An 18,276-nucleotide genomic window follows, 5' to 3' on the forward strand; every position below is an offset into this window, starting at 1 on the left:
AAGGTCTATGGCTTAACTAAAAATATCTTCTTCCTCTTTATATTTTTATTTTTTTCAACCGGAACATCCAACACCATAACGACAAAAGTAGTGTAATAAACAATTGCACCCTAAACGGTAACCTAAAAATGGTAACATCTATGTTTGGTGTTTTATTTGGTTCGAAATATTATTAGGTATCACTGAATCAACCTCAATGCGTTAATTTGTTCAAATAAAACACATTTATGGGTTAAATGAGGTTGAAATCGCTAACAACTGCAGGTTACCAATTTTTAGGTTTAAGTCAGGATACTGTGCATTTACAAATGCAAGAAAATGTGCAAATAAATAAAAAATAAAAAAAGAATTGTAGCCTATCAGTATACGCAGATCTCATCTGCTTCGATATCTTAAGCGCATTGTAGCGCATACATGTAGCTACACTTTAATCATTCGTATCGATTTATGTTTTGAAGATACATCATTTTAATATTTCTTCGTAATTTAGTATTTGTCTGTGGTTTTGGCATGTTGCAAGCTTTGCCTATAATGGCCAGTAAATCTTGGTATTAAAGATAAGTTCTGATATTCTATTGTTATATCCATATTCTGTTTATATTAGCCTATAGTATTTGTGATATCATCGACTCGCCTAATTGCGTCTACTTTATTGGGCACTAGTCTACTGTTATGACCTGCCATTAAAAGTTGTAAAAGAGACACGTTTCAACACTTGCACTTAAGGTAGGCCCATTCAGGATTTTCATGATGATGGTAATATTTTAATATACATTTAAGAACATTTTAAATGTCAACACATAACAATGAACATGGATTAAATGCATGTTTGTATTTACACATTTTTATTTCTCCTGTTCACAGGGAACACATTGTAATTTTTTTATTTTCTTTTTTCGTTTGATAATTGCAGGATGCAGTGTAAATAAATATTGCTTATTGGTGGTCTCGTCTTTGAATATGACATTTACCAGTAGTCTAGTTCATCTGTCCTCTTATCTGCCTTCAGTAAACATTCAAAGTTGCATTAGACAAGTATTTCAGTTCTGCTTTTTATGTATATAAATGTGTAAAAAAAAAAAAAAAGTATTCCACGGCCATTATTTACAGGATTTTAGTAACCTTCATCAGTAATCCGTTATAGAAGATCAGCACAGGTGTGGAACAAGGATATTTCTTCAGTGTCTCCCATAAAGACTGAGACCTGCGACCTGTCCGTTACAGTTATTGTGCTTCGAGTAAAGCCTATTAACAACAGAAACCAAAGCCTACTTATAAAAAAAATATTATTTTGGATATTATTATATTCCATTGGAATTTTTATAAGTAGGCTATACATTGTCACGTGATTGTAATTGTAACGTGAGGTGTAATTGTATCGTGAGGTGTAATTGTATAAAATAAGGAAATTTAAATAAATGAGAGAAAATGAAACTAATTGTTTGATAAAAGCCTGAGATTTTGCATGATTGCTTTAAATGATTTCGTCCTACTGTGTTGATCACGCCATTTGCATGAACTGATAATATTTTTAACGGAGTCAACAAATTGATTAATTAATTGAGTCCTTGAAATGTTGTTTTAGATTATAAACACATCATAATGTGTGATTATTTTTGGTTGCATTTGCCATTTCAGACATTACACAGACAAGGAATATAGACTATACTATGAAAAGATTGTGAGTCTATTGCATTTGTAGTATTAAACATGAATTCAAACAAAAAAATATGCAGTTTTGGGTATTTTGTAACTTTAGTGTTTTGTCAAGTGGATTCAGGCAACAACAACAACAACAAAAAAAAAAAAGACATGAGATGTGAGAGAATGAGCCACCTTGTTTATTCTTCTGTTGATTTCAACAACAATGGCGTGGACACACACGAATTTGTCTATATTCACACGAGGAACACAAGGAAAACGAGCATATTGATAACAGCAAGATATTACAAGACGTACATGAAGATTATACTCAGTGCAATTCAAAATCTACGCTATAACACCAGCACGATAAATGACTCTCTTTCCTTAGATAAGGTAGGGTAGTAATTAGCGTGTTCATCTACACATTAATGTGCATTTTCTATAGGCAGTTTAAGTTGTTGGCGGAAATGTCTAAATATTTTCAACAAAGCAGCATGTAGAATAAATTAATAATTCATTCTTGCTAGCAAAACTTTGTTTTTAGGTAGTGCCGTGGTACAATCTTTTAAAATAGTTCAGATTGGCTTCGAGCTATCCATGTCTTCCGAAGACTTCAAAGAGCTCGATAATCATAATAAGTGTTTAAAGGGTAAATTACATAACTTAGGTTAAAAATACTACAAAACAATTAAGAGTCTATGAAATCTCTAGGTAGAAATGTATATTGCAAATTTCCCATGATTAGGTAGCTTCTTTCGAGATTTTCAAACGATAGCAATCTCTGCTGAGTCAAAATAATCGAAAAAATACAAACTGTAACCTCGCCCACTCACATAGAATAACAATAAAGAACAGTTAAGTAATCGATAAAGTATGTAATACAGAATGCATTTTCTACACTTGCCATCCTCTTTGTCCGCACACATGGCACTAATGCGTTGAAATATCAACAACCAATATTTCCATATTCGGATTGCAGAAATAGCTTTACACTGAACACAATCTTGTCAATTTGATTCGTAATGCCAGCATGTTGTGACCTGATTTTATATACAAGACCAATCGTTTTTAAAAGTGACAAGCTGATGCAATTCTGTCAGTATTTCAAATGATTGCATCTTAGTCAATTTTATCCCCCAAACACCCTCAAGTATAAAATAAATGTTTAATTGCGTTAAATGCTTCTCATGCTGCTTACATTTTCCTTACTAAAACTATGGGTTATTGTGATTCAGTTAATCTGTCTCTTTGAGTAATTTGCCAAATACACATACAGATACACTTTTCGCCAATGGTAAAAGTCCTCGTGTGTTGGTTAAAAATAATAATAATAAAAAATAAAACCGATTTTTTTTTTTTTTTTCCTTTGGGCAGGTTTTGGTACTTTTGTATCGAGGGGGATTTTCTCACTTCTTGACCCAACTGTTTGTAATAAAATTGTCGTGTCTTCTCTTTCATTGCCCATTCGCGAGACCTCTTCAATATCTGCCATATAACCATAAAAAGACCATAAAATCACTCCTTGCTTTCTTCTTTCTCTTCCGTTTCCTTGTCTTCTCCTTCCTCCACCTCACCGTCCTCGTTGCCCTCTTCTTCGGCCTCTGCTTCAGCCTCTCCTCTCTGGCCCGGAAATTTGTCTTTGTTATTTTCTTTTTTCCACTTCATTCGGCGATTCTGAAACCAGATCTTCACCTGCCGCTCAGTTAAGCTCAGCGCGTGGGACACTTCAATACGACGCTTGCGCGTGAGGTATGGGTTGAAGAGGAACTCTTTCTCCAGCTCAAGAGTCTGGTAACGGCTGTATGTCTGCCTTCCATTGCGTCTCCCAGGAGCTTTGGATTGAAACAAAAATATGTGTCAATTACCAGTCTTCATTCCTTCGTTCTTTTTCCATTTACATATTCTTGGATGCAATTATAAAAACAAGAAGGAAACATCAATAGTAAGCTGCTAGTTACATATGTGCAAACCAAAATTAATAAACGGTTATAATGGTTTAAACTTAGAACTACTTTCTTTTCCCCCCAACCATACACCCATACACACACACCTACACACATTGCATAAAGAAATACTAATGTACTCATTGCTAAGATTTCCCCCAGAACATATTCAAATCAGTTGTGGACAGACACTGTAGTTATAGGGGATATAACTAAGCTTCTACAGTGACTTTCCTATAAGTAGATCTGTCACATAATTAGATTTTAGCCATAAATGCGACGTTTATTTGAGTTAGACATCAGCTTTAATTCAGGTCAGTAACGCAAAGAAGTTAATTTAACCTGCTGCATCGGAGCGAGCGAGCGAGCGCGCGCACACAGGCGAACGCACACACACACACACACACACACACACAGATAGACAGACAGCCAGACATACAGACAAACAGACAGACAGACAAACAAACACTCCGTCACTCAAACAAAATAAATAGATGGAACACTTTATGTCCTCATTCAGGTTCATTACGAGTTGGTCTTAAATTATAGGCTTATACATCCAAGTAAGACTCCAATACACTTGACACTAGTAGGTGTTAAAAAGTTTTATTTTAGAATCTAATTTGATCGGTGAACAATATCTTTTGTTCTCTTGTTTTGTTTTAGATTTTTTTCCTTTTTCCTCAACAAGAAGGAAAAACTGATTAATAGAAACAATCGAACAACGTCAATTTAAATACAACAAAATGGCACAAACTTTTGCCATTACTGTTTACCACTACACATTGCAATCACAAATCTCAACAATCACATATTTGATAAAAACACACGGATAAGATCTATCCATCCTGTCTTTACAATCTAGCCAACAAAATCAATACAAAGGTTTTTTTTTTTTTTTTTTTTTTTTTTTTTTTTTACAAATATTCAGTAATGGTCCAGTGAAGTAAACTAATAAAAAACGCATGACCCACCTGATCTCTGAACACTGTACACTACACAAGAATAAGGCTCTTGACACACTGACGCAGTAACACACACACACACACATTCAGTGAAGAGAAAATGAAATAGTAAGAGCTCTAACCGTGAGGCCGCATCCATGGGAACATGAGGCTCGGAGAGGAGTTCTGACTTAAGTGGCCTTCTCCAGGGTTAGTGCTATTGGACGATTTACAGTCTGGGTATTGCGCTAAGCTGGCCTCTTGCTGGGTACCATAAAGCGGTTGCCTCGGAAGAGCTTCATATCCATAAAATTTCGTTGCGTCTCCGTGACATGCCAATGCACAAGGGTTCTGTTGATAACCGGGGTTGGAGATACCTGTGGTTCCGTGATGGAAAAAGTCCTGTACGTGATGCGACGGGTGTTGAAAACCCGGCGCAGCTGCTCCATGTCCATATACAAGCGTGTGGCTTCGGGCAACGCTCTGTGGAAACCTGCAGTCGTAGTAAGTTGGCTCTAATGTTTCGCCGCCTTTGTACTTGGAAAAAAGAGGGTTAACAAAATAAGAGCTCATGTTTATCTAGCATTAAAAACAGTCAGTCTGGTTTAAAAACAAAAATAAATTCCCCTCTCTAAATGGTGGCAACCTATTGTTGCAGTTCCAAATGGCATGCAACGCAGACAGAGCAACCGGAACTAGATGGAGAAATGCTGCCCCTTCGGACAATCTGAGGCAGTTCCCACTTCAGCTCCACTCGCTTAGTCTCTCTCTCTCTCTTCCTATCGCCAGCCTTTTCCTTTTGCAGTCTCAAATCATGGCGTGCACGGTGGATGTGTGTTAAGGTTAAAGCTGGCTAGCTCCGACGGCTCAGTCACAAGCTCGTACTTTTTTTTGCCTCCCACCAGCCACCCCCACTACAATGAGACCCCCCCACCCCCACCCCTTGTCCCCTACACCCCACCCTTTGGCTCCTCATCTTTCCAGTGCGTCCACAGACGTCTACCTTGAAGGGGAAACAGTTGTCTGTGTGTTTTATTATAATTAAATAACACCGGGTGCAGATATTAAAGAATCATTAAAGTTTTTAAAAAGATCCGCAGGTTACGACAGCTTCATACTGGTCAGTTTGGTCTTGTGGTCACGTTGAAACAATTTGTCTGGTATTTCATTTATGATATAACTAGGTATCATTTTCTTGTAACAGACCATATACACCCGGACCATTACACATCTATTCTGATGGGTTTATAAGTTTTGTTTTTGTTTCAGATTTGAGCCATAGCTAACCCACAGAGACTACATTAGGCTAGTCAAGTTTACGAACATTACGAAGAAATGGCTACAACGATTGACACCGCATAGGCTACCAGCTAACTAAACACAAATTACAAAAATAATTGCAATGGAAAATGTGTAACATTTTAAGCCTATTATTAATTATTATTATTATTATTGTTATTTATTGCTGCCGCTGCTGATGTTATTTAAGCTTGTGACAATGAGTTGTGACCCCTTCTTTGATTATTTGTGTTAGACTGCTAACACACCGAGAGAAAAGCGAAACACGCAAGCTTCTCTTGGCCCTGCTAAACCATACTAAAAAGTTGTAAATCTGCCGCACTGACACAATAAAATTGCGCAATTGATGCCTCGTTATTTTACTAGACACATTAATGGCGTGTTGTTTATCTCGGCTTTGCTCATTTTAAGACCTTCCCAAAATATGAGCATGTGGTTTTGTGTCGTTACTTGATAATTTTTACACTTCACTGTTAAACGGGAAAGGCGCGCGCACAGGCAATTTATAGACATCTCGCAGTCAATAAAGATCCAGATTCTGGATCATTGTCTCAGTTGTAGGAACAAAGCTACAATGGAGTATTTTTTGTAACGAAAACAACAACAACAACAACAAAACAAGGCAATTAGGAAAATAATTTTATTACATAAAAAGTAATGCTTTTAATTTTTTAACAGAATTGTTTTAATAATCGATATTATTATTATTATTATTAGCTATATTTTGTTTTAATAGCAATAATAATAAATGCAACACGAATTAAAATATGTATCAAAATGCTGTCTACAGGGGACAGTTAAACTAAATTTCAAAGGTCCCGATTAGGCTATAAATCAATGTCATTTTTAAAGCATCATATATGATAGTGTTATATCCGCTCGTCAAATAGTGGCACAGACTAACGCGTCTTCTAAAAATAATAACGGTATCCAAAAATAAGTAAATAAATGGAAAGCATATCCTGCCACATTTGTAAACAAGATCTGAGACAAAAATGATGTCACGATTTCTCAGCGCCTTCAATAAATTAGCTATGTCAGTTATGTAGCCTACTGCAGCATTAAACCCGACACTCTGCTTTCTGTAAGTCTCATCGGATTGTGGCAAACAAAAGAAAGACGGGGAGTGTGAAAAGCGTCATAGCATGAACATTGGAGACAACATAAAAACGACATTAAAAAGAAATAAAACAAACAATTGTTTTAAGAGTATGATAAAGATGGTGTAAATGTAACGTTTATTACGACATTTCTTTCTAAGCCAAAACTGTGATTAATAACAGAAGGCCATTCCTTCAGCACTCTTCTTGTAACACACTCTCAGGCTTCAGCGGCCCAAAAAGCCTTAACTGTGAGTCAATAGCGCCATCTAGTGTGCTTGGGGGTAATTTTTACAAATGACCATTGACTGGAGGCCAAGGCCACACGATTCGTACCGCAAAACATACAGCTATCCAAATAAATTAGGACAATGACAGAAAGCCTATTTGAATGTACCTTTATAGGAAACTTTGGACTGTGAAAACACATAACACTTTAGCAGTATCAATACATGATTTAAAGGCTTACAGTACCAGTATGGATACCGTAAATTAGCTTTACAAGCTTGTGTTAAGTGAAAACTAAGCTTTTTCGGTTTAGCGTCGTTAAAAGACTTGGATTGACTTCTGAATGCATCTTGTGGTGTTGGTGGATTGCCTTTGCCTCTTAGCCTAAAGGACTAAATGGCTTTGCAGAACTCTTAGAGAGGATCCGAGGATCCTCCACCAACGTCCATTAAACCATAAAGTAATTTAGCCCAGACGTCTAGCCAGTTAGCCAGGTTGGCTTTGTTTGTCTGCATCTGAGACAAACAACACCAAGCTCCAGCAGGGTTGTAAAACTAGCAGTTTTGCTCTGGGGCGGAAACGTGGTCGATTGGGCTTTGAAATAACCGCATCCTGTTCGTATTATTAAAGCCCACAAAAAGGCCATTTCGACCCAGAGCAAGGCTAGTGATACACATATGACCTTTAATTATATAGCCTTCCACCGCTGCTACTGTTAGGCCTTCATAAATAAGTAAAAATAATAATAAAAATTTTACAATTAGTCGTATTGCAGTTACCATACGATAAGAGATAGGAACTTGAAAAGTTTAGTTATGCATTTAAAAAGAAAATAAAAGATTATACCGAAAGGCCTTATTCCAAACGCCAACAACGCAGAGCTGATTAAAACAAGCCATTATTGTTGTAGTTAATGTCTTTGATTTATTTATTTGTTCAAGGTTGATGAAATTTCTGTAAAACATTTATGCATTTTGTGACTCTGACATATCGGTACCACAGATTTAAAAAGCGGATTTCTGGCATTATTTTTCCTTTGAAAAGTTGTCATATTAATTAACATAATTTTTAAATCTAGGCCTACTATTACAAAGAACAACAACAACAACAATAATTATTATCTATTGATGTTATTAATTTAAATGTCAAAATAAAATGAAAATACATTTAAAAATGAGAAAAAAAGTTTTAGTGCTTGGAAACAATATTGCAATTAAATACAAAACATTAAAAATAAAAATAAGGCAGGGGAGTGGATGGGGCCTACCACAGGCTTTTTGGTATTTGATCTTTGTGGGATGTGCACATTTTATATTTTGACGGTCACACTAACAACGTCTTTACAGTGGCCTTGCCATCGTGCTCTTACTCCAACCTCGATACTTTCCACACGAGAACGTTGTATGTGTAGGCCAAACTCAATGCTAAACCTGGATAGCACACATTTAACAGTTTGCCTCCCTTGTGCGGTAAAATAAATGGAATGAGACACAAAAGTCATATTAGCACGGTTGTATATATTTGGATATATCTACAATCTATGATGAAACTCATTTACAGTTTAAAGAATGTAAAATACACAAACAGGTACATCATCAGAAACAAACTAAGCACATCGAATCAAACACGTATATTTTGTAACTACAGAATTGTTATTCTTTATAAAATACTCGACTTTCAAACCTCCTACAAATAATGAAAGAATAGAAAAGAAGCAACCACATAGAGAGCATAAATTAGGAATTTGAATTTAAAGTAGTTCAAGTATTTTCTCTCTGAAACTTCGAGGCAGCTTCTCTGCAGAGTCCTCTTTGTGTGTGTGTGTGTGTGTGTGTGTGTGTGTGTCTGAGAGAGTAAATAAATGTTATGTAAATCCAAACTAGCTCTACGTATAATATTAATATGATTTAAGTCTGGATGGTAAAATTACACTTACATTAAATCATACTTATATCATCACGTTTGAATTAATATCCTTAATATCCATTAAGGATAGCCTTTTCGTTTTCTATGTTCCTGTTATGGGCCGAAGGTGCAAATGTTAAGACTCATATCGATACTAAATGACGATTTTCCTTCAGTCTGTATCCAAAGAATGACTTTTAGTTTATTGTTCTTTACTGTCGTTTTTTTCTTTGTTCATTTTCTTCATCTTCATCCGTCGGTTCTGGAACCAGATTTTGACTTGTCGCTCCGTCAGGTTCAGCACCCTTGCTACCTCATATCGCCGGTCTCTTGTGAGGTACATATTGAATAAAAATTCCTTTTCGAGTTCGAGTGTTTGATACTTGGTGTATGGACAACGCTTCTTTCGAGTGGAGCGCGCGTGGATCCAGTTTGCCACAGGATTATCTGAAAAACAGCATAGAACAAGTCTGATTAGCTGCTGCTGTAAACAAACACGCTGTCAAAAATAGATTAGTACTGTGGCATGAAGTTTACCCGATTATATTCTAATATATAAAGAACGTTTTTTTTTCTTGCTTGCTTGTGACAGACGTGTATAAAGCAATATATTTTTTAAACCGTAGCAACTAACAACACTTCTCATTTTAGATCAGTCTTCAATTAAATGTTCAGGCTTAATATGTGTAAATACCAGTTAATAGCATAGGAGGTCTGTCTATTTCAAGTAGCTTTGCAAACTCTTAGATGGAAATGGCGCTGTAAACTGGTGAGTGTACCTATTTGCTTTATAGGCCCATAAAAAAGCAAAGGCTTGTGACTCAAGCCTTCACAAGTCTACGCTCAAAGTTTTGCTATGCAGTGAATGCACTGTGGACATTCCACGTGCTGTTTCTTGATGTAGAAACTGCTACATTTATATTCAAATTATATTTAATTAAACAGTTCAAAACAACAGCCCCCGCATTTTACATTTTTAATTTGACATTTCAGTAGTTATCTTGTAATACAGCCCAGGACAAGTATAATTCAAAAGTAATATTAGTGTTTATGAGTTATAATAAAATATATAACACTTGAAACTCACAATTAGCTATAGACTAAAAATACTTAATTTTAGGTGTTCATACGATTCTTCGCTTTACAGCCGTCTGTACTGTTACTGAAACAACCGCAAGCTAAATTTATACATTTCCACATTAAATCAAACACAGTAATATGGTTATACCGTACTAAAATTATTGATAATGATAATGGTACGGCTATTTGTAAACATCACATGCAACCTTCGTTGCCAGACTTGGCTTTTTAGGAGACCATTTTATGGCTCAAAATCCGTTTTACAACCCAATCCTATGGCATTTGTCATCAATGGATAGCCCCAAAGCAGACTTGAGTCGGCCGAGAACAGCACAGAGGATGAAAGGGTATAGAACTTGGTTTTACGACGGACAACAGCCAACCACCAAGCGAACGCAATAAACTAGGAAGCATCCCATTCTCGGTTGTAAACAAGAATAGCTCTAACTTACTCGGGTCTAATTCAGCCTTGTCGTCTTTGTGCTTCCCGGAAGACAGACTCTCCGTCTCAGGCGACGGTGTGTTCTGGTGCTTTTCCCGAATGTCGACGGCGGAGCAGTAGAGATAATCCGTGTAAGTGCGTCCGTTCGAGCCCAAAGAGTCTCCAGTACGGGTATCCTGGAAGGTGTCGGGCTTCAGCCCGTAGTGCCTGCTATTCCCTGCGTATCCTGGAAATGACACGGTACCGGGGATAGGCTCCAGCCAAGAGCGAACGTACCTTGAGTCTGTGCCTAGGTGAGGTTGGTGAGTGTATGGATGGTAAACCACTGACGACTGGGAGTGAACAGGGGCCCACGAGGTAGTAAAGACTGGTGGTTTCGGGGCAAAGCTGCAGGACGGGTAATCCGCGCATTCCGGGACCAGGGGCGTCGGGCGTGAGCTGGAGGATATCGGACCAGTGGCTGTGAAACGACTCGCTAGAACATCCTCGCTCTCATGGTTGATCAAGGAATCCACATAATAATTACTTATGGGACCCGTAGCCGACATGGCGATGTTTCCCTTCTCTTTTACATGCATCCGATTATTATATGGAGTGTATCTGTACTTTTTTATCTGACCGTAGAACAATCAAGACAGGTAATTATTTCAGAAAGCTTCCCTAGCTGGGATTGGACGCCAATGGAACACGTGATTGCATTTACCCCCTGAAAAACTGCACAGCAGATCAATGCGCGCGTTCTCCTGGAACAGCAATGCACTTCGAGCTTGCAGTAGGTTGCTTAATACTAATGTTATTTTTTTTAACAGAGCCTAAACATATGAAGATGGTGTGTTTCCAATACATTATGATGCAACTGATTAAGGTAAATAGTTATTTGTAGTCTTACGAAGCAGAAGTGAATGTGTGTTAACGGTCTTAAAAGGGGCACTATTTGTTGGTGTAATCAATCTCTGTCTAGAGAATGCTACTGTGCTGTGGCTAGCCTTGTACGCATCCCTCACTGCACAATGTTATTTATTAAAACAATTAGAAAAAAGAAACAGATGTATATTACTTTCTCACTGTTTCACTATTAATTATATATAATTGGAAAGGACCCAATGGAATACTTTTGACAAATACACGGCTCTAGTGCTGTGTAAAGGGTTGCTTTTACGCACAAAAGTCCTATTTTCCACGAGTTTCAAATAAATACATTTGGGATATCCCTCATAAAATGGAGTTTTAAACAAATCGGGGCGGTGGGAATATTAAGACGCCTGAAAACGCACCACAACTGCGGCTATATTCGTCAAGCGGTCGTGCATGCTTTTATGTCCTTCAATAAATTTTTACGAGGACCATTTGATTGTTCATAAACGTGTCGTTAATAAAACTGCAGTTGAGTTCCTGGTATTACATAAAACCAACACTACGCTTGTGAAAAAAGTCTCATCAAACCTCTGTCGAATATACCAGAAAACTGTTGACCAACTCTGTTAGCTCTTAAAATTGTATGAGAAAGCTTAGAAAAAAAAAGTTTTTAGCTTTATCCGTTTTACTGCAATTGTTTGTTTTTGTTTAGCAAAATGTAATTGCATAACACAATCTACATAGCCTAAGTTTTGTAAATTTATTGTAATTTCCATTCTTTTATTTATTTTATTTTTTTCTGTAATTTGCATTTTTTTGCGATTCAACTTAATCTACTTAATTCTATACAAACTTAATCATCTTGTTAATTGAAATAATAGCTATGTGAAATGTTTTCTAAATAATTTTTTTTTTTTTTATTCATTTGGTTTCCGAATTTGGAATTATTAACAGTCTACTGGCTGAAACATACACATTAAAATAATTTTATTCTACAAATCTATTAAATACTTTAACTTCACGCTCTTGTATGTTTAAAAAACGACACCGCTTAAACATTTTACAGTTAATATGTGAATCGCTGTATTTTAGATTTAATTTTTCTTATAAGCGTATTTGCGACACTTGGAAATCTGTTGATTTTGGTCTGCAGTCATTGTCAGTGTTAGGCCCAGTATGAAACCGGCCACATGAGGTCGGGCTTTTTTTCCGCCCTGTTTTCTGTGGAAACACCAGACATTATCAAAATATAGCCACAACAAATAAAAATATGTGTGCAATTCAGACTCTCAATATTAATCTTATACTACAAATAGCTATTAAAACTGCTACACTGTTATATTAGTTAAATAGTTTACAAATACTCGACCCAGAGTAATGAGGGCCATTATGCCTCTCTTTTTTAGTTGCAAAACAGCTAATTAAAGTTTTTGATTCAGCAAAACAGCTAAAAGCAAAAGAAAACAAAGGACATTTATGCTTTTATGCCGTTTCACTTAGCTACTCATTATTTGTTTAATAGGAAGGGTTGCTGATTATGAGATGGATCTGATTTCTCCTTGTTATAAAATGCGAAAGCAATATAATTTAGATTCTCTGAACTAAAGTGAAAGTAAAATCTTATGTCAGTATAAATAATTGAAAGCTTTGGTGTGAGACTGTATCATATTGTCGGAATCAATGCATCGAATCAAATTGTTAAATTGTTAAAATAATTAACTTGTGGCATATAGCTACAGAACAAACAAATATAACGTGTTTAATATGAAACATTCCTCTGCAAATAACCGTATAAAAATAAAAAATAAAAACAGTGCAGAATAGAGCAGTAAATGCAGCTTAAGACCCCTTTATCTGTTTTTCCGAGGGCGTGGTACCTTGATGCTAAAGCTGCTTCCACTTAGCCCACTTTATTTACCCCCCCCCCCCCCCACACACACACACACAATTATTGTATTCAAATGTTTTTCATGTAAACATGTATAGGCTGCATGTAAAAATGCAATTTGTTTGATGATATAATGTTGTTTTTAAGGGAAAGACGCATTATCAAAATAAAACATTAAACCGTGTATATTTGACTGTTTTATGAGTGTGACATTTCTTACTAAAATTGTCTTCTTAGTCCAGCCTTATTTAAAATTTCAGTTTTGTGTGTTATAAAATTAATTATATAGAGATTAAAATGAATTCGGTGACTAACAAGGATATTTTTTTCTCACTTGATATCAGTTTATTAGGATTATAAACTATATTGCGATATCTCCCTCGAAAAAGGGAGATATCATTTATAATTCGCTATGTCGTCGCATTCGCTAATAGGATAACGATCTTGTGCTTTAACATTGTACAAATCGGTGGAATACAGTATTCGCTGCAGTGTTGGCAGTTAAACTGTGCAGGGTGACTCAGGATAAAAATGAGACTGCGGTGCACACTACACATTTACGAGCACACTACAGTGCGAGCTCACTCAGTGTTCTATTCATCTCAACATTTAGCTTTTAAAACATACACATTAGCCTGTAACAGACATCTTTATAGGATTTACAAGTACGTAGCATATTATATCTAAAATACAGCACTTTCCGCTGTGTGGCTGTATTAAAGAAAATGTCTTGTTTATACGGCACAAGGAGCTGCTTATTCACATATTTCCCCACTTGTGCATATAGTCTAGTTTTACTATAAACAATGTAGTTTTATATAATAGATAGCTTTTTCTTGTATTAACATAATTGAATCCTTCAAACGGGTTTTAAGTTGTCATTAAGAAACATACTTTCCATTCTGAGTCAACAACAGCACGGCAGTATCATTGCTAATTCACGCTGATTTAAGGGAATATATAAACATTAACCTCCATCTTCCGTTGTTATACAAAATTTGGATACTCTGCGATCGACTTCAGTATTTGTTTTAATAGGCTACTGATGTTGTAAAAAAGCCTACCTAAAAGTCACACTTAAAAATCAGGAGTAGGTTGAAACTAATATTTTCTTAAATATTTTAATCTTTCTGAATTTATTTCATTCAATATAATTAGTTATTTATTTATTTGTTCATTTTTGGTATATATGAGGATATATGTAAACGTTCCTCATTATATACCTAGTATAATGAGAAACGTTTACACCTCGCAGTATACCTAGCCATTTTAGTACACATTATTAAAAAGACAACACTGTGTTAAAAATCAAATGTGGTATGGGTATCAGTTCAAAATATTGGAATGAATCAATCCCAAATCATTTACACACAATTTCATTATGTTATGTGTTTAAAAAAGGTCCTTTTTTTACTGTACTTTATTAATTGTATATTATTTTAGATTTCGGCGTGCCATGCTCAACGTGAACATAATGCACTATACTGTTTCCTTTAATGCATTCATTTAAATATATGTGGTTTTAGCAAATATGTAATGTTGATTTCATGTCAAATTAAAAGAAGCCATATAACAAGTTTGACATTTTTAGTATTTTGTGTTTAGATGGGCCTATATTTGCATTTATTGGAGAGAGAAATCACTAGTGGTATACAGTATCATATTACAACATCAAATTAATGCTTGCGACCTTGGGCGACATAAACAGAAATACAGCAAATAGTGCAAATGTTTCGAAATGTGTTCCAGCATGAATGCAAAGCTATACATAACAGAACGTGATTAATTTGAAACGATGGATTCATTTAAAATAACCACGTGTGCTGAAAATTGCATTCAGGTTTATTCACTGAAAATACAAAACAGTGAGGCAAAAGAGCTGAGATCAAAGAATAACGTAAAAATATATAGCCACAGTAAAGCCGTCGACATTATCTTCATTCAAACCCACTGAAAACTAACCAGTAATCATTCAAATGCTTACATATGCACCAAACAAGGCATAGGCCATTGCTAATGCTACTACAGATATGCCCAATGCCGCGCGTTTGGAAATAGTACTATATACTTCCTAACGCAGGGAAACATTCCAACTATAGTATATATACATACTAAGCAAAAGGTGTTTTGATGTCCACCAATCCTTAGGCTATTTGAGGATATTGTCGCTATATCCGCATGCTAGGCGACAGTGTCCTGTGGGGCTATTACGCGTGCTGTAAACTCTTTGTTGGTGACGCATTCCAGAGGAGAACCCCATTCACTCAACTGAATGAAAATGACTTTGGATTCCAGACTGGGGAGGGGAGGGGTTAAGAAAACAAGCATATATGGTGAAATCCAAAGTCTACTCTACCAGGAAAAAAGGACAAGTCTCTGATGAGGCCCTTTACAACACACAACTTTACCAAAAACATTACCCTAAGTAAATTAGCTTATTATTCCTACATATTATACAGCTGATAATTTTTTTTTTAGAAGGCACTGTCTCTTTACTACTGTACAGTGTATGTAACGTCGAAGCACACACATTGATGTTCCCCGCTTATTAATTAAATTTTGACCTGTTTAAAATAAAAAGCTATATTTAAAAAATATGCAATGTTTATATTTAAAAACATATGAAAACACAGATTCCGCACTGCACCTAACTAATAAAAATGAAACAAAATAAACAAAGGCACTGTACTATAACCTAAAATTATTGTTCTCTGTCTCTGCTTTTATGTGTATCTTATAATAAAAGTTATTACTAATTAATAATAGTGTAGAAATGTTTGAGGAATTAAGAATTTTGAATGTGCCGAGTTTAAATTTCAGAAAAACAGTGTGTATATAGAATGATAGGCTAATGCTAAAACGTTGTAATCAAGTCGGTATTATTATGTTGTTATATGTCTACAGAATAATATAAAGAATAAACATACATTAGGTTACACTAACAATAAAAAAAAATAAGTCTGATAAGGTAGTAAAATCTCCCTGAAGCAGCCACGCAGGTTCACAGTTTATAGTGCTAGGTCCAACTGTGTCTGCCGTGGATACTAGCCAGTAAGTCTGTTGTGGCAACGCTTTTTAATGTGCTTTTGCAGTTGCGGTTACTACCACTGCTACTGTACTTGATGCTGACATGTAAACATAATTAGTTTAAACGGCCCTTTACAAATGCAGTTTTTCTCTTTTGAGCCAGGCCATTTACTGGTTAAAAAAAAGTGTGTGGTTGGCCCACGTTAGTGAAAAGTAGCGTAGCACTTCAAAACAGATATGAAGAGTTACATTTTATACTTGTTAGCTCAGGTTTCTTAGAGTACAACATCAAAGCCAGACAAGTTTAATAAAATTTGTAAGAATGTTTAGTCTCATACACACGCACGCGCACGTGGTTATGACTATATGCAAAGAATAAAATTCATAACTGACCAATTTAGGAACAGTTAATACATAAATACATTATATATATATATATATATATATATACATAAAATTGTACTTTTTTCTGATTTCATAGCCGTCCGTCAGTCCACCATTTTTTTTTTTTTCATTAAAAATTGGACTGCAATTTCTTGCTAACACCTCAGTCACTCAGTCATCATTTCTAATGGCAAAGGGTGGCTAGAACACTTTAGGCCATTGCTTTGAATCATAGAATGAGCAATAATAAGGACCTTAGTACTAAGTTTGCCCCTTGATGTTAACAGTCCTTTTTCCCTCTGAGATTCTAGATTCTTTTTTTTTTTTTTTTACAACCAGAGACGAGCATAAAGGCGAGCATAAAGGCGAGCAAAGGAGAAAAAGAGCCCGCTGTGGCTATAATCGTTCAGTTCATTTACAATGCCATTTGCGGAAACTTCATTGCACAGGGTGTAATTTAACGGCAATTGTCGCCCTTGATGAAGACGAACTGACGTAATCAAGGCAGTTTCTTGTTGTCGAGCCAGGAAGCCAATCCCAACAACATGAAACTACCTAAACCACGCACCAGCCGTGCGTAACGGCGTTATCCACAGGAGGAGACACATCACATATTCTGCAAAGATAAGTAAGGATTTTATTCCTCACAGCTTCGGGCCTTAATTTGATCAAACCTCATTTGAAATAGTTATAGTATGCCTGAAAGGCCAGAGCTTTTGGGCAGTTTTAACAACTGACAGCAAAATGATCACCAAACGACACTTCTCAACCTGTATGGCTAATTCCAACACTAAACGGTTACAAGTCAGAGACCCACTGACAAATAAGTAGCATGCAAATGAGTATGGACCTTCAACATGAATGAGACTATCAAAAGAGTTTCCTGTGGGTTTTTGTAGAACAAGAAAATTATCAAATAAAAAATACAACTCTAGTAAAAAGAGAAAAAAAATGTACTTCAGAGGGACTGGGAATAGCTGATATTTATTTATAACACATGTCAGCATGAGTTGATCTCCACAACTTTAACTTGTGCTTGGAAGATGGGGCGCAATTATCGACAACTGTCAGAAGCACTGAGCCAAGTCCACATCTCAAGAAATTCGTTCAAAACAAAGCTGTTATCCATGTCAGCGCATGAGCTCAAATCGATACAAAATAAGGAAAACGTTTTCCTACCTTGAACCTTCTGGACACTGTCTGATTAACGTAGCTCATAGGATCCACTCATTCATTCACCGCCGCTGTAGGTCTTGGATTCCTCCGTGTTCAGTCCATCGTATCAAAGCGTAACATTACTCCATAATGAAAGGTTCCTGATTCCAAAACAGCCAGGCAGACCGCAGAGCGCGTCAGTGAGGCCAGCACATTGCAGTTCCGAGTATGTGAATTAGCCCTCCTCCACTCACCTTTTTAATGCATCTTTACTGCAGCAGCACATTATATTTGCAGATCATAAAATCCACCCCCAGCGCTTTCCAGGACCGTCATGACATTACAATTTTATGACCTTGACTTACTGTGGTCACCTGGATAA

At 36.2% G+C, this 18,276-nt stretch overlaps 2 protein-coding genes across 3 annotated transcripts; both read right to left on the reverse strand.

Moving 5' to 3' along the window:
- Positions 1–1,818: 1,818 nt before the first annotated feature.
- Positions 1,819–18,250, reverse strand: LOC127944804 (homeobox protein Hox-C8a). 2 transcript variants are annotated; one of them, XM_052541076.1, is made up of 3 exons: positions 17,919–18,250; positions 4,675–5,068; positions 1,819–3,476 (listed from the first exon to the last, which is right to left on the reverse strand). In XM_052541076.1, the coding sequence occupies exons 1-3, from the start codon at positions 17,955–17,957 to the stop codon at positions 3,160–3,162; spliced, it is 750 nt and encodes a 249-aa protein (XP_052397036.1). In that variant the 5' UTR covers positions 17,958–18,250; the 3' UTR covers positions 1,819–3,159. The 2 variants fall into 2 exon arrangements, with proteins under 2 accessions (XP_052397036.1, XP_052397037.1); XM_052541077.1 differs by lacking the exon at positions 17,919–18,250 and having other exon boundaries at positions 4,675–5,372.
- On the reverse strand, positions 8,057–12,924 carry LOC127944802 (homeobox protein Hox-C9a-like). Its single transcript, XM_052541074.1, has 2 exons — positions 10,596–12,924; positions 8,057–9,510 (listed from the first exon to the last, which is right to left on the reverse strand). The coding sequence occupies exons 1-2, from the start codon at positions 11,161–11,163 to the stop codon at positions 9,266–9,268; spliced, it is 813 nt and encodes a 270-aa protein (XP_052397034.1). The 5' UTR covers positions 11,164–12,924; the 3' UTR covers positions 8,057–9,265.
- Positions 18,251–18,276: the final 26 nt, after the last annotated feature.

Source organism: Carassius gibelio, chromosome A23 (assembly GCF_023724105.1).
Source record: "Carassius gibelio isolate Cgi1373 ecotype wild population from Czech Republic chromosome A23, carGib1.2-hapl.c, whole genome shotgun sequence".
Classification (NCBI taxonomy): Eukaryota; Metazoa; Chordata; class Actinopteri; order Cypriniformes; family Cyprinidae; genus Carassius; species Carassius gibelio.

Bases quoted from the DNA above. Each gene is read 5' to 3' on its own strand.
- LOC127944802 (XM_052541074.1), bottom strand. From the start codon at position 11,163: ATGCATGTAAAAGAGAAGGGAAACATCGCCATGTCGGCTACGGGTCCC. The intron at 9,511-10,595 runs GTAAGTTAGAGC...GCTGTTTTTCAG, and splicing joins CAAGGCTGAATTAGACCCGA to ATAATCCTGTGGCAAACTGG.
- LOC127944804 (XM_052541076.1), bottom strand. From the start codon at position 17,957: ATGAGCTACGTTAATCAGACAGTGTCCAGAAGGTTCAAG. The intron at 5,069-17,918 runs GTAGGAAAACGT...CTTTTTTCCAAG, and splicing joins CAGTGTCCAGAAGGTTCAAG to TACAAAGGCGGCGAAACATT. The intron at 3,477-4,674 runs GTTAGAGCTCTT...TTCAATCCAAAG, and splicing joins CCCATGGATGCGGCCTCACG to CTCCTGGGAGACGCAATGGA.